Consider the following 17,096-nt stretch of genomic DNA (forward strand, 5'->3'; position numbering starts at 1 on the left):
TGAAATAGCACAATGGTTCAGCTGAAAGGAGGTGTTGGCCAGAAATGAAGGTATTAAACTCTAAAGGGGGGGGGGGGGGGTGTCATTCAGCTATTTGATTTGGAATTTTAGGACCTCTTTAGGGATACATACCAGGGTTTTTCTTTATTTTTACTATTTATTTTCTACACTGTAGAATAACAGTGAAGACATCACAACTATGAAATAACACATGGAATCATGTAGTAACCACAAAAGTGTTAAACAAATCAAAATATATTTTAGATTCTTCAAAGTAGCCACCCTTTGCCTTGATGACAGCTTTGCACACTCTTGGCATTCTCTCAACCAGCTTCATGAGGTAGTCACCTGGAATGCATTTCAATTAACAGAAGTGTTTTGTTAAAAGTTAATTTGTGGAATTTATTTCCATCTTAATTCGTTTGAGTCTATCAGTTGTGTTATGACAAGGTAGGGGTGGTATACAGAAGATAGCCCTATTTGGTAAAAGACCAAATCCATATTATGGCAATAACAGCTCAAATAAGCAAAGAGAAACAAGAGTCCATCATTACTTTAAGACATGAAGGTCAGTCAATGCGGGAAATTTCAAGAACTTTGAAAGTTTCTTCAAGTGCAGTCGCAAAACCATCAAGCACTATGATGAAACTGGCTCTCATGAGGACCGAGAGTTACCTCTGCTGCAGGGGATAAGTTCATTAGAGTTAACTGCACCTCAGATTGCAGCCCAAATAAATTCTTCACAGAGTTCAAGTAACAGACACATCTCAAAATCAACTGTTCAGAGAAGACTGTGTGAATCAGGCCTTCATGGTCAAATTGCTGCAAAGAAACCACTACTAAAGGACACCAATAAGAAGAAGAGACTTGCTTGGGCCAAGAAACACGAGCAATGGACAGTAGATTGGTGGAAATCTGTCCTTTGGTCTGATGAATCCAAATTTGAGATATTTGGTTCCAACCGCTGTGTCTTTGTCAGACGCAGAGTAGGTGAATGGATGATCTCCGCATGTGTCACGTTCCTGACCTGTTTTCCTTGTTTTTGTATGTGTTTAGTTGGTCAGGGCGTGAGTTGGGGTGGGCATTCTATGTTATGTGTTTCTATATTGGGTTAAATGTGTTGCCTGATATGGTTCTCAATTAGAGGCAGGTGTTTGACGTTTCCTCTGATTGAGAACCATATTAAGGTAGACTGTTCTCACTGTTTGTTTGTGGGTGATTATTCCTGTGTCTGTTGCACCACACGGGACTGTTTCGTTTGTTTGTTTGTTTGGCTAGTCTTTCCTGTTCGTGCGTTCTTTGTGTCTATATGTAAGTTCTCAAGTTCAGGTCTGTCTACGTCGTTTGTTGTTTTGTAGTTTGTGTAAGAGTTTTCGTGTTTCGTCTTTCTTTAATAAATTCCATTATGTCTACATACCTCGCTGCGTGTTGGTCCGATCCATGCTCCTCATCCGAGGAGGAGGAATATGACGATAGCCGTTACAGAATCACCCACAAACAAAGGACCAAGCGGCGTGGGAGAAAGCAACAGCGATCGCAGGATTCATGGACATGGTAGGAAATATTGGACAGAAAAGGTCCATGGGCACAGCCAGGAGAATATCGCCGCCCTCGTGAAGAGCTGGAGGCAGCTAAAGCCGAGAGGCGGTGGTATGAGGAGGCAGCACGGAAGCGAGGCTGGAAACCTGTGAGTCAAGCCCAAAAATGTATTGGGGGGGAGGCTACAAGGGAGTGTGGCGAAGTCAGGTAGGAGACCTGCGCCAACTCCCCGAGCTTACCGTGGAGAGCGAGAGTACCGGCAGACACCGTGTTATGCGGTAGAGCGCACAGTGTCTCCTGTACGTGTGCATAGCCCGGTAAGGGTCATGAAGCCGGCCCAACGCATCTGGCCACCAGTGCGTCTCCTCGGGCCGGCATACATGGCACCAGCCTTACGCATGGTGTCCCCGGTTCGCATACACAGCCCAGTGTGGGTTATTCCACCTCCCCGCACTGGTCGGGCGACGGGGAGCATACAACCAGGTAAGGTTGGGCAGGCTCAGTGCTAAAGGGAGCCAGTACGCCTGCATGGTCCGGTATATCCGGCGCCAAGTCCCCGCCCCAGCCCAGTACCACCAGTGCCGGAACCACGCACCAAGCCTCCTGTGCGTCTCCAGAGCCCTGTTCCTCCTCCACGCACTAGCCCTATGGTGCGTGTCTCCTGCCCATTACCACCAGTGCCTACACCACGCACTAAGCCTCCTGTGCGCCTCCAGAGTCCTGTGCGTCCTGTTGCTGCTCCCCGCACTAGCCTGAAGGTGCGTGTCCTTAGCCCGGTGCCTCCAGTTCCGGCACCAAGCACCAGGCCTACAGTGCGCCTCAGCCGGCTAGTTTGTGTAAGAGTTTTCGTGTTTCGGCTTTCTTTAATAAATTCCATTATGTCTACATACCTCGCTGCGTGTTGGTCCGATCCATGCTCCTCCTCATCCGAGGAGGAATATGACGATAGCCGTTACAGCATGGGTGGTTCCCACTGTGAAGCATGGAGGAAGAGGTGTGATGGTGTGGGGGTGCTTTTCTGGTGACACTGTCTGTGATTTACTTATACTTCAAGGCACACTTAACCAGCTTTGTTTTTCGACAGGACAATGACCCAAAACACACCTCCAGGATGTGTAAGTGCTATTTGACCAAGGAGAGTGATGGAGTGCTGCATCAGATGACCTGGCCTCCACAATCACCTGACCTCAACCCAATTGAAATGGTTTGGGATGAGTTGGACAGAAGAGTGAAGGAAAAGCAGCCAACAAGTGCTCAGCATATGTGGGAACTCCTTCAAGACTGTTGGAAAAGCATTCCCCATGAAGCTGGTTGAGAGAATGCCAAGAATGTGCAAAGCTGTCATCAAGGTAAAGTGTGTTTACTTGTTAGAATAAAAAATATATATTTTGATTTGTTTAACACTTTTTTAGTTACTACATGATTCCATATGTGTTATTTCATAGGTTTGATGTCTTTATTATTCTACAATGTACAAAATAGTACAAATAAAGAAAAACCCTTGAATGAGTAGGTATGTACAAACTTTTGACTGGTACTGTATATTTTTTTGTACACATATTTAACCCCTTATTGTTTGGGGCACAAAACTACCTCGATACTTCCATTTCTTTGTATGGGTTACTGTCAGACAAGTCCCATGACACTTGTGTGGGTCGTGGAACAAAACAGAGCACATCATTGTGTTCGTGAGAGTCTCCCCTTTTCCATAGAGTGGTCGTAATAGAATGGTCAGTCGCTTCAGTTGTTGTCCTGAGAAGGCCTATGTTCAGGAAGTCTCATTGTCTGAAATACAACGCTGGAGCTCGGACTCCTTCCACCGCAGATGCAGAAGGCCAACATGTCTAGTTTAAACTGACGGATTTTGACAGGGATGTTTTTATCATGTTACTTAGATTGACGCACGGTGTGTCAATAGACTCTTAAGGATTAATGTGTTCAAGGCCTTTCTCCATTGACCTTGCTTTGTCTTCTGTTTCCTAAACTGATTGCTAATGCATTCAACTGAAAGGTCACATCTCACACACTGTATCTCTTCCATCATCTCAGTCAGATGCAGAGATGGAGGTTCAGAAAATGAGTTAGGTTTTTGATTAGTTTCAAAACCTTTTTTATAATATGAAGTTGATTTGCAACTTCAAAGAAGGAAAGATGTAGTAAGAAGTGGCATGCAACTTGGTCAATTAATTTGAGCTGTAATCAGTTGTGGTGTCTAAGTAAACAATTGAAGATAATGCTACAACGCTTTACCATGCGTTTTTCCACCGAGAACACATTTCAAAGGTCAGGGGAATCATTACTGACATTTGTCCAGTTTAGCATCAGTTCCTTTCTGCTCCTTCAGGTTTCCACACCAAAACGAACTAAACGTCACAAAATATCGTCATACTATATGCACAAACCGTTTCATCTGGGAAGCATACGGTAAGCTTTAGGCAGCAACATGTGATCTGAGGGGAGGAGCACGGACACTTCACACCAGACATGTGCTTCCCTGCCTTCCTGTCGCTCTCAGCCCCCCTCCTAATCGCTACAGACAGAGAACAATGCTGCTGCCACACACACACACACACACACACACAAACAAACATGGACGCACGCACACATGGACGCACACACTGCCGTGACACTGCTTATTGGATGATGTTCTACTGGCAAAACAAAGGCATAGAAATACTCTCTTCTCTGTCCTACAACATCAAAACCTCTTCTTCATGCTATCCCTGTGATGAGGACACAATCTCATCTATTACAGTACCCATTAAGATCAGATGATGACGCGGGCCGGTGGTAAAATGGCCTGCGGATGGCTTAGGAGCACCACATAAAATGTAGGAGCACCAGAAAATAAGATTTGTAAATTGATTGAGATACAGCCTGTATTGGGCCTATATGAATTCTAGATACTTTGAAGCACATGTTGTGCCCTAGAAAGAAAAATGTAACCCTGTAAATTACATTTGTTCATAATAAAAGCTATACAAATACCTGTCATTGAAATTACACGGTAATTTGTGAAATATTAGGTTTCTACATTGTGTAAAAAGCACTGTTTCCTATTGAGATGCATTACATTGAATACTATACACTGTCTCTTTAAGAATGTCAGTTTGTGTGTGACCACATGCAAATCTATCATTCATTCATTCATCCATATGATCATTGATCTCCTGAAGAAGCTGTACCTTTACCATTCTGTCTGTGCCCCCAAATGTTTGGATATACTGGTAAAGTTACCAGGTTGTTAGCTAGATAGCTAATGAGGTAACATGATTGAACAAGGTGTTAATGGCCACGACGAGGTTTATGAATGTAAAATGCGGCCCACATATGTGACCATAAAGGTTGCACTTTAGAGCCCTGCATGTACATCACAGACAGGCCTATATAAAACCATGCAAAGTGTAAACGGCAGATCTGGGTCAAATGCATAGTATTGTATGGCCAATGAAGTGAAAAAGGCAGAGAGAGGCCTACTGTATCAGAGATGAAGGAAGAGAGAGGCCTACTGTATCAGAGATGAAGGAAGAGAGAGGCCTACTGTATCAGAGATGAAGGAAGAGAGAGGCCTACTGTATCAGAGATGAAGGAAGAGAGAGGCCTACTGTATCAGAGATGAAGGAAGAGAGAGGCCTACTGTATCAGAGATGAAGGAAGAGAGAGGCCTACTGTATCAGAGATGAAGGAAGAGAGAGGCCTACTGTATCAGAGATGAAGGAAGAGAGAGGCCTACTGTATCAGATATGAAGGAAGAGAGAGGCCTACTGTATCAGAGATGAAGGAAGAGAGAGGCCTACTGTATCAGAGATGAAGGAAGAGAGAGGCCTACTGTATCAGAGATGAAGGAAGAGAGAGGCCTACTGTATCAGAGATGAAGGAAGAGAGAGGCCTACTGTATCAGAGATGAAGGAAGAGAGAGGCCTACTGTATCAGAGATGAAGGAAGAGAGAGGCCTACTGTATCAGAGATGAAGGAAGAGAGAGGCCTACTGTATCAGAGATGAAGGAAGAGAGTGCTAACAGGACATCCACATCCTTTATCTCTACTCCATCCTTCATCCCTCCATCTTCATCCCTCCATTCTTCATCCCTCCATTCTTCATTCATCAGAGAGTTTCATCATCCTGTAGTATTTGGGCCATGGTGAGGCCAAGCAGAGGGCCAAACTCCGTAATGCCAAATCCACGTTTTCTGATCAACTGGGTGGTGAAGATGAGAAACATGTCCCGGAGTGATGTTCATTTCACAGAAGGTTGAGAAAGCTCTCCACAGACCTAGCTGGACCCAGACCAACACAGTAAACTGTCGTCACAGACACGCACACCAGCGACAAGCCCTTGGAATCCGAACACTCACATGGATTTACAGGACTGTATGTAAACAACCCCATGCTCTACTTCTCATGTAACCTGATTGTGATTGCCTATGGTTGCAAAATTACACGGTTTTCCTGATTCGCGGAATAAGGAGGGAATAAGCAGACACTTTCATTTAGTAAGGAAAACTGAAGAGTGATGATGGATGTTGAAAATGAGGGAATACTGTAAGTTGACAACATGGCTCTGCCTGTATGTAGGCTATGTATGTATCTCTGACGTAGAGCTATGTTTGAGTAATAACATCCATTACTGTAGCCCAGTTAATATCCAAACAGAGAGGGCAGGTTCAAAGGCCGTCACAGAGCTATGTAAATGATGTATAGCCTATATAGGTGGCTATACCAATAACCTGTTTTGATGATTCTTTTCCATACACACACACAGAAGCCATGTTGTCTGTTAAGAAGCAAAAGCCTTCTGCCCTTTAGTTCTAAAGCTGCTGTTTTTCCCCCTCACATGGATTGAATGTAGCTTGCTCTCAAACGGCCTCGCTGTCTGCTCAGTCTGACAGAGGAGAAGCAAACGTTAGTAAAACAAGCATGTTCTGCTTGTTGCAGCACTCAGGGAGTGTTCCTGATAAATCCTGTTCAAAGCTTCAGCTTTGGGAAGAGATCTTCCCAGAAAAGCTTTGACATTAGTCCCACTTTGATTTAGGTGAGGAACTGTTCTAAAATAACAAATGTCCTTTTACTCCACTAATATTGCTGCACAGTCTCCCGGATTGGCTTGAACCTCCTATAAATGCCTTGATTAGGCACAAGGGAATGTTTTCTCCTTTTCTGCTGCTTAAAATCAAACTCTTATTCATCCCTTTTAAAACACCCATTAAGGTAAAGCAATGGCTTTGTTTGAGAAGTTTGAGAATCTAATTGAAAAGCGTGTGTACATACCGGCTAGCATGCAGTAGAGGTTCCATTGACTCTGAGGGAGGACTGAGAGAGATAATGGAATCGATCCCTCAAACTGCTTAAGTTAAGCGAAGGAAAATCACATCATGTGACCATCCCCTCCCCCTCATGTGCTAATTTATTTACCCAATATAACCCAGGGGCCTGTGATGCAGAGAGAGGCTTGAGCTGGACAAGCCGATTTGAGCCGTTTACGGCTGCCTGAGCCAAGACCAAGGGCTGGGGGGGCGGGCGCAGGGGAGAGGGAGGCTGAGGGCTGGGAATGGAGGGAGAATGGGAGGCTGAGGGCTGGGGATGGAGGGAGAGAGGGGGGCTGAGGATGGGGATGGAGGGATATTGGGAGGCTGAGGGCTGGGGATGGAGGGAGAGAGACAGAGAATGAGGCTGAGGGCTAGGGCTGAGGATGGAGGGAGCGAAGGAGGCTGAAGGCTGGGGATGGAGGGAAAGAGAGAGGGAGAGGCTGAGGGCTGGGGATGGAAGGGGAGAGAGAGGGAGGCTGAGGGATGGGGAGGGGCGAGGGCTGAGGATGGAGGTAGAGAGAGAGGCTGAGGGCTAGGGATAAGGATGGAGGGAGAGAAGGAGGCTGAGGCCTGGGGATGGAGGGAGAGAGGGACGAGAGAGAGGAATGTGGAGCGCTGGGGGGGGGGAGAGGCAGACCGAGGGCTGGGGATGGAGGGAGAGAGGGAGGCTGAGGGCTAGGGATAAGGATGGAGGGAGAGAAGAAGGCTGAGAGCTGGGGACGGAGGGAAAGAGAGAGAGGGAGGCTGAGGGCTGGGGATGGAAGGGGAGAGAGAGGGAGGCTGAGGGATGGGGAGGGGCGAGGGCTGAGGATGGAGGTAGAGAGAGAGGCTGAAGGCTAGGGATAAGGATGGAGGGAGAGAAGGAGGCTGAGAGCTGGTGATGGAGGGAGAGAGGGAGGCTGAGGGCTAGGGATAAGGATGGAGGGAGAGAAGACGGCTGAGAGCTGGGGATGGAGGGAAAGAGAGTGAGGGAGGCTGAGGGCTGGGGAGGGGTTAGAGAGTAATAGAGGAAAGCAAAAGGAAGAAAGGCATAGAGGGAGAGAGGGAGGCTGGGGGGAGTGAGGGAAGGTGAGAGCTGGGGGGAGTGAGGGAGGGTAAGGTCTGGGGGGAGATAGGGAGTGAGTGGGGGTGTACATTGGCTCTGGAACAGAGAAGAAGAGGAGATGGAGAGCACTCCAGGCTGGGGCTCAGGGTGCACAAAGTGCACTGTGCAGTCTCGGAATGTGTTAAGTGAACTGTGCCTGTGTGTGTGTGTATATATATGTGTGTGCTCCTGGCGTGTGTGAACTGGTCCTGTTCCAGGTGGTAAAAGCATTAGGGCTCCTGGTGGCAGAGATGAAATGTGCCACAGCCGCCATCTGCTGATGAGTCACTCTTCCTGTGCCTCTCTCCCTGCTTCCACTGTGCACAGGGACGCGGGCCAGACACTAAAACGTGACCTGTGTGTGTGTGTGTGTGTGTGTGTGTGTGTGTGTGTGTGTGTGTGTGTGTGTGTGTGTGTGTGTGTGTGTGTGTGTGTGTGTGTGTGTGTGTGTGTGTATATGTGTGTGTGTGTGTGTGTGTGTGTGTGTGTGTGTGTGTGTGTGTGTGTGTGTATGTGTGTGTGTGTGTGTGTGTTTGTGTGTGTTTGTGTGTGTGTGTGTGTGTGTGTGTGTGTGTGTGTGTGTGTGTGTGTGTGTGTGTGTGTGTGTGTGAGTGAGAGAGAGAGAGATAGAGAGTGAAATGAGAAAGAGAAGGAGATAGAGAGAGAGTGTGTGTGTGTGTGTGTTGATGGTTCTAATGCATCAGCACCCTCTCTGTGACTGGGACTCAGAACTATTAAGAGTAAAGCTGAGGGAGATTACACAGCGTATCTGGGTTCCATAAATTACATGACAGAACAGAAGTGAGAGCGAGAAAGAAGGGACTTGGAGAGAGAGAGAGAGAGAGAGGACTTGGAGAGAGAGAGAGAAAGGACTTGAAGAGAGAGAGAAAGGACTTGAAGAGAGAGAGAAAGGACTTGAAGAGAGAGAGAGAGAGACTTGAAGAGAGAGAGAGAGAGAGGACTTGAAGAGAGAAAGAGAGAGAGAACTTGAAGAGAGAGAGAGAGAGAGAGAGAGAGAGAGAGGACTTGAAGAGAGAGAGAGAGAGGACTTGAAGAGAGAGAGAGAGGACTTGGAGAGAGAGAGAGGACTTGAAGAGAGAGAGAGAGGACTTGAAGAGAGAGAGAGAGGACTTGAAGAGAGAGAGAGAGGACTTGGAGAGAGAGAGGACTTGAAGAGAGAGAGAGGACTTGAAGAGAGAGAGAGAGGACTTGAAGAGAGAGAGAGAGGACTAAAAGAGAGAGAGAGAAAGGACTTGAAGAGAGAGAGGGAGAGAACTTGAAGAGAGAGAGGGAGAGGACTTGAAGAGAGAGAGGGAGAGAACTTGAAGAGAGAGAGGGAGAGAACTTGAAGAGAGAGAGGGAGAGGACTTGAAGAGAGAGAGGGAGAGAACTTGAAGAGAGAGAGGGAGAGGACTTGACAATAACTAATTTACATTAGTGAGGCTATGACCTCGGTCATCACTGACAAGTCATGTTACTAGTGGCTTACAGACTGCAGCTCTTACTTTACATAGGCATTGAGTGGAACAATTTTTCTACCTACAAGCTGAAAAAGGCAAGGAAAATGCAAAAGGCATATAGAACATATTTTAATTAGATTATTTTTTTAAAGAACGAAAAAGAAAAAGGGCTAGACGATTCTGGCAGATATTGAAACGAAGGAGGAAGGCTGTGAAAATATCATCTAAAAGTCTAAACGTGTTTTGACATATTACCATAAATGCATTCTGGGAGAGAAAGTTGAGCACATGCTCAGAGTCCAGTCCAGTGTGTTGCTGTGATGGGTGAGCATCCGTTTAGGAAGGAAGTTCATCCGTAGAGGCAAGCCACAAACGAAATGTGAAAAGTAGGAGCTAGCAGGCTGGAGGACATGCCTCCCTCCACACAGTAATCTCCCCAGTCAGTACTTTGACCGTGCCAAGACTAATGCAGGCATGCATGCTGCCTCCTAGATAGATGCACCAAACCAACGCTTGTGCCTCTCTGTGACAGCTCCCCACCTTCGGCCAGCACTGACCCAAATCATCTCTCCTTTTAGTCTCCTTTCCTTTCATGTCCTTTCCTCTCCTCTCATCTCATCTCCTCTCGAACCTTACATCTACACATATTATTTAAAACTAAGCACATTTATGATATTTTATTTCTGTACTCTGATAACTTTCTCATTTGAGAAGAGATACTTTATTTGTAATTTCCAAAGCCCAAGTATTGATCACATTTGCTCATTCAACAATATGGTTTGCATATTTGCTTTAGCTGAAGAGCTAATATGTTCAAATAAATTAAACAATCAAATATGAACTCTAATCCTGAGGTGAGACAGTTATAATGATCTGAGTTTTAACAGGAACAGGAAATCCTATGGTACGACACAGACCGAGGATAAAGACCTTATTGCTATAAAGCACAGAACCCTGGAACAGAAAAATGCAGAGGCCTGAGAGTTGAGATTGGCTTTTATCTTCATGAAAACCTCTGCTGTCCTGAAATATTCCCATAAAACGCTGCCCGCCTGACTGGCACATCTGTATTCCATCCCTTTTGAGGTGGGCGGTGCATAATGATATTTCTGGGCTCAGTGAAAAATGTCTGTGTTCTGGTAATGGCTCACTGACAAGGCTGCGGAATACAAATCTACCTGCATGGTGTTTACTGGACTGGTTCTGCTCTGTCTGGTTCTGCTCTGTCTGATTCTGCTCTGCTCTGTCTGGCTCTGCTCTGTCTGGCTCTGCTCTGTCTGGCTCTGCTCTGTCTGGCTCTGCTCTGTCTGGCTCTGCTCTGTCTGGCTCAGCTCTGTCTGGCTCTGCTCTGTCTGGCTCTGCTCTGTCTGGCTCTGCTCTGTCTGGCTCTGCTCTGTCTGGCTCTGCACAACAAACTGCCACATGTCTGACAGATCAAGCATGTTGAGTAGGAAACAACTGATCATTGAGTGGAGGCATGTAGAGGGGAGGAACGCACCACACAACAGCTGCGACCTAAAAGTAGTGCAGGGGAATAGGGTGCCATTTGGGAAACAATGGCCTTTCTGAATGGATACCATTATGTGAAGCACAGGATGAAATGTGATGCAACTGCATCATCGTATATGAAACACAGTATAGTATGAGGTCTGACTGGTGCCACCTAAATATATACATTTCCATCATTTCACCAGGGACTTACTAACAGCATCCTACAGTGATTCTCAATCACCTCTCGTTTGATCTCGCTTTCCTCTCTCCTCTCCTTTCCCTCCTCTCCTCTCTGTGTGTGAGTGATGTATTGACAGGGCCTGTGGCTGCAGAGTAGTGGAGAAAGCAGCTTTTTAATTAGGAGTGGCGAGCCAGCAACACAGGGAGGGAGGGGTGCTGTGAGATCAAGGACAAGAGCAAAAACTAAGGAGAGAGAGAGAGAGAGAGAGAGAGAGAGAGAGAGAGAGAGAGAGAGAGAGAGAGAGAGAGAGAGAGAGAGAGAGAGAGAGAGAGAGAGAGAGAGAGAGAGAGAGAGAGAGAGAGAGAGAGAGAGAGAGAGAGGAGAGAGAGAGAGAGAGAGAGAGAGAGAGAGAGAGAGAGAGAGAGAGAGAGAGAGAGAGAGAGAGAGAGAGAGAGAGAGAGAGAGAGAGAGAGAGAGAGAGAGATAAATAAGTCTTAGTGTGTTTTTAGAGAGGATGTACTGTATGCTATTAACAGCTGTCAAGAATATATTAAATCTTTATTTGAAATTCACTTAAATGTGTCCATTCATTGTTAATGAGGGGTAAACATTACAGCGGATGCATTGTTTTTGAACCATCAAAAAGTAATTTTGGCACCTGTAGTGCGACCCAGATGCACATAACAGGGCAAGAGAGCAAGACTATCTTCACAATAACATATGACAGCTGGCCACAGAGCAATTCAGTAAAAATCTGGTGCCAGTCATCATATAGCCCAGACATAAGAGACAATATCATACATGTCCTCAGGCAACAACAGAGAGAATACCATTGATGTCTATGGGAGACACTGACTGAGATGATAGAGACAGGAAGACACACAGTCTAAAGAGCCTAGAAAGAACAACCCCAGCAGTCCCCACACTCAGACTTCCCCACACTGTCAACACCCATCTCACATCTAACACACACGCACACAAACACACACAGTCTACATTCATTTCCTCTCACTTGCACCCTGACGCAGCAGAGCAGTCATGTGATTTTTCTGTCTTCACAGGCCTGTGAGTGTCTACCAGCAGGCACGCCACTGCCGTGAATCTTCGTTAGCACAAATGGTGCTTAATTCACAGTTCATTAATTAGAAGAAGACATGCGACTATGTCATAAACAGGTAATGCTCCGAAACACAGAAACAGGGAGAAACACACAAGACACTGTAAAACAAGGTCAAAATGGAATAACTGTTTACTATTCCCCACATGCCCATGTCTATAAGAACACCTGCTAGGTGTGTAAAAGCAATAATCTGTAGCAATTGCATATTTGTTACAGATATCATGCATCACATGCATTGATTTCATGGTAGATTGTATAAGGAACAGAGTGAAAACTAAAACGAAGCTGGACGTGTGATATCTTTTTTTTTTTACAAATTACATTTTCGCAAACGCTTCGATTTACAGGAGCAATTAAGATTAACTGCCTTGCTCAAGGGCACGTCGACAGATTTTTCACCTAGTTGGGTAAGGGATTCAAACCAGCAACCTTTCAGTTACTTGCCCAACGCTCTTAACTGCTAGGCTACCTTCCACCCCACAACTTCCAGATGTATTTGAAATATTATTCTTGAGATACTGTATCGGCTTGTTGAAATATGAATAGTCCCATAGATCCTTCACCAATGAATTACAGTCATTTTGACAATTCAAATGTATGTTAAAGACACATTTAGCAAGCGTGTTCCCAATCTAACGTACTGTCATTTACCCAGAAATTCCAGAGGTTTGAATGAGCAGTACTAGCCTTTATGACTAGCCACCAAAACATAACTAAGGGAAATATATTCTCCTCCTGAGCTGTTGTTCCTGCTTAATGTTTGCATTATTTATGCATCGGAGTGAATGTGAATGTCCTGCTATATTCTGCTATATTAAATGACCTTTCATGATAATTGCATCCCAGTGTTGCCTAGGACTTTGAGCCTAAAGGTAGATAGATGTTATGTAACAGGATAACTGTGCTGTATGTTAGTTTACAATGCCAAACATCTGCAGTTCTCCTTTAGGTGGGAACAGCTTTTATGGAAAGAGAATGATGCAGGAAGGCTTGCGCTTATTTACGCTCATTTCTGTACTTCAAAAACTAACTCCACTGAAATGGCAGACTGAAATTCAGCCGCATCTATCTGAATAGATGATAATTGTAATTAGGCCTCTCTGGATGGATGCAATCAAGGCCCTTATATATTTCTGTCAATCAACTCCATCAGCATTTGGAGATGGTTTTCTGTCTTGGATCGTTATGTATAACGGCAGTGGATCTATTTCAAAAAGAACCATTCAGTTTCTAACATAGACTACAGATTGACAGGTGTGCATCATTAAGTCTTCGCATTAAACATTACATCATCATTACATTAAACAAATCAGGTTTCAAGAAAAACACAATCAAACACAATCGTGATTTCTGTAGCTATATTGAGGCCCATCACATGACCCCACACATGCAGGAGAGTAGGTGATGGGTCTTAATAGCTCTTGTGTGCTTACACTGCCATTGCGTGACCTGACATCCAACTCAGCGTGACCCTTAGAGAATGGTGATAAACACAACGCTCCACTGTGATGCTACAGGAGGAAAGACAGAGCCACAATGTCTAGAGGAATAGGTGTGAATCAACACAGACTAACCATGACAGATGATCAGACAACATACAGTAATAGAAGAACAACCCTTCTATTTACAGAGCATTCGTTTCATATCTTCAAATATATATGTCCTCTAAACTAACAGAGTCATCATCAAAACACCAACGACCTCAGGATGAAATATAAAATACATTTTAAAAATCAACAAAATGTCCAGTTTCACAACTTAAGGCACCATTTCCAAGTATTATTTTTCTTCAACAAAAAAAAACAGTCAGACTGTAGAGACTTGAAATAGAGGAGGAGGAGGAGGGGGAGGAGGAGGGGGGATGTCGGGTTTATTGGATAAAAATAAGTCTTCTTGCTCACAGAAAATTCTCTAAACCACATTATAGCGATGTGACATTAGATGGAGCCAGCTGTGCCTCTAGTTGTCACATGTCACCTTCAATCCAGCAGCACAGTAACGGAGGCTGCGTTTCAAATGGAAGCATGTTCCCTATATAGTACACTACATTTGACCAGGGCCCATAGAGCTCTGGTCAAAAGTAGTGCACTAAAACTAAAGGGAATAGGGGGATGGCATTTGGGCATTTGGGACGCAACCAGCAAGATAGATGCTCATCTGGTCTCGTCTGGACAGAGAGGACCCTCTGCTGGCTTTAAAGCTACAATCTGGGATTTGTTTCTCAGCAAAACAGCAGCCCATCGAGTGTTTTCCTGTACAGCTGAGATATTGGGCTGTGGATTTGTATTTTTTTATTTAACTCGTAAAGTCAGTTAAGAACAAATTCTTATTTACAATGACGGACCAATTGTGCGCCACCCTATGGGACTCCCAATAACGGCTGGATGTGATGCAGCCTGGATTTGAACCAGGTACTGCAGTGACGCCTCTTGCACTGAAATGCAGTGTCTTAGACCACTGAGCCCCTCGGGAGCCCCATTTAACCCCTCTCTAAGATTCAATGGGTAAGGATCAAGAGATGAACTGATTCCCAGATCGTACCTTTAACATCTCTCACTCTGTCCCCCAGCCAACCGGGTTCACTGGTTTCACTGCAAGGCTTTCAGCTTTTGCTCTGTCTGCATTGAGCTGAGCATAGCTGCTCGAGGTTAAAGAACAAATCATTTGTCATCAAGCCTTGTTAGAGCAACTGTCATCTAGAAAGCTTTCGACTGTGGGGCATTATGCTACAATGTTGACGACGACAGTAATCAGTCATCATGATTAGCGATCATTGATCAAACCTGTATTGATTCTTATAATGATCTCTTCCTTCTCTTAGCCTCAGACCTCACTATGACTATTATTATTCTGCCCAGCAAAGCTAGAATACATACTTCTGCATGAGCTGTAAGCTCCCACATTTTTCAACATGTTTTTTACAAAATGATAGATTTGGAGTTAGATAAACTTGGATTTTTCGGCAGGTACATATGCAGGATGCTACACTCCACAGCATGGCCTTCGCTCCTGATCAAAAGTCCAAACCTACAACCTAATTTTGACCAAAATTAACTGGAAAGATTACTGCTTCCAAGGTTCTTTTTTCCCGAGCTTTAGGGAGGGTGCTCTAGCCAACAAACAGCAGAGACCTCAGGACACCATCCAACCTGGAACTAAGTGAGTAGTGTTTGGTCTGATGCTATTTTGAAAGCCTCCCCCAAAAATGGAAAAATGAAAAAGAAAGTACATTACAATGATATATTTTATGGGGACTGAATGCTGAGTTAAGGCTCCCAGGCCTGCAAGGACAGACCAGATACAAATTCAATTATCACTGTGGTGTGAAGTAAAAGATGTCGAGGCTTGGAGCCCAACAAGTGGCAGGAGCCTTTGAAGCGTCCTCTGAAGCCCCCTCCTGCTGTTCAAAGATCATTCACTGGCATTTTCTACAAGAAATCTGCCTCCAGAAATAAAAGCTTCTTCCAAGTGGGTGTGACACCTACTCCCGTTGCCTGCTGCACTGCTGCTTGGATTCCACCTGGCGATCTGTTCACCATCTGCCCTGGCCTGTCTCCCCCTGAATGGTACAGGTACCTCCACCACACTCACCCCTCTCTCCCGAGCTTTCGCTCACCTCCAGCACTCATGCACTGTTGGGGCAAGTGACTCTGAACTTACAATGACTAGCCCTAAGTCGTTATATATTTTATTTTTTTCTTGTGCATTTTGCTATTTGCCTCATGACTCCTGCACACTTTGTTGACTACAAACTTTCTTTGCCCAGCCTATGTTTGTTCCCACACTTGGGACTGACTCTCTATTGGTTACACGGACTTGTGGCTCCCCATCCTATTCTAACCACCTCTCGCCGGCTTTGTATTCATGTTACCTGATGAAATTGCTGTACAATATGATCTTGTTGGATCTGATGCACATTCAGATGTCATAAATCAGCACTGCAGAGCTCTCCCTGTCCTCTGCCGTGCCTTGATTGTATTACTGTTTATAATATCTGGAAATGTGCATGTACAGCCTGGCCCATCTACTGTTGCTAGCCCCAATTCTGACTTGTGCTCTGATACCTGGTTCACTGATTTCTGCTCTCGTAAAAGACTGGGTTTTCTGTAAGTTAACACTAGAAGCTTATGACCTAAAATGGATCATTTGAAAGTGTGGGTTCACAGATCCAATCCAGATGTGTTGGTCATTACTGAGACGTGGTTATGGAAGAGTGTTTTGAATACTGGCGTTAACCTTTCTGGTTATAACCTTTTTCGGCAAGACAGATCTTCCAAAGGTGGGGGAGTTACCAACGATCCCCCTCAGTGCTTGGTTGTCTCCACCAAGTCTATCCCCAAGCAATTTGATTTGCTGGTTTTAAGCATTAAACTTTCAAATAGCTCTTTGGTGACTGTTGCTGGGTGCTATCGTCCTCCATCAGCACCGGCCGGTACCAAACCTGCCCTAAGCTCTCTCCTGGCCACTTACACTGAGTCTGAATTTGTCCTGCTTGGTGACCTAAACTGGGACATGTTTAAACCACCTGAACCAATATGTTCAGACCCTGGTTCGACCGTGATCTTTCAGAGTTACTCCACCTCAAGAACTGCATTTGGCGAAAGGCTTGGCACACGCATATTCAGGCTGACTGGCTATCGTTCAGGCAAATAAGAAAGAAGTGCACTCAAGCTATCCGGAAGGCCAACGTTAGTTACTTTAACTTCTTGTGGCTGCAGGGGCAGTATTGAGTAGCTTGGATGAAAGGTGCACAGAGGTGCCCAGAGTAAACAGCCTGCTCCTCAGTCATAGTTAATAATATATGCATATTATTAGTAGTATTGGATAGAAAACACTCGGATGTTTCTAAAACTGTTTGAATTATGTCTGTGAGTATAACAGAACTCATATGGCAGGCAAAAACCTGAGAACAAAT

The 17,096-nt window shown here is 45.1% G+C and overlaps 1 protein-coding gene across 2 annotated transcripts in view; it reads right to left on the minus strand.

Moving 5' to 3' along the window:
- The window catches only part of LOC129837593 (oxidation resistance protein 1-like), a 215,484-nt gene that overhangs the window by 121,772 nt on the left and 76,616 nt on the right, over positions 1 to 17,096 (minus strand). The window contains exon 1 of one of the 2 annotated variants that reach the window (XM_055903878.1): positions 6,808 to 6,848. The exons of the other annotated variant lie outside the window; for it this stretch is intronic. Coding sequence (XP_055759853.1) covers positions 6,808 to 6,833 — 26 coding nt within the window. The 5' untranslated portion in view covers positions 6,834 to 6,848. Of the gene's footprint in view, positions 1 to 6,807; positions 6,849 to 17,096 lie in introns of those variants that run through there. 2 annotated transcript variants of the gene reach the window in all.

This window comes from Salvelinus fontinalis, chromosome 38 (assembly GCF_029448725.1).
Source record: "Salvelinus fontinalis isolate EN_2023a chromosome 38, ASM2944872v1, whole genome shotgun sequence".
Classification (NCBI taxonomy): domain Eukaryota; kingdom Metazoa; phylum Chordata; class Actinopteri; order Salmoniformes; family Salmonidae; genus Salvelinus; species Salvelinus fontinalis.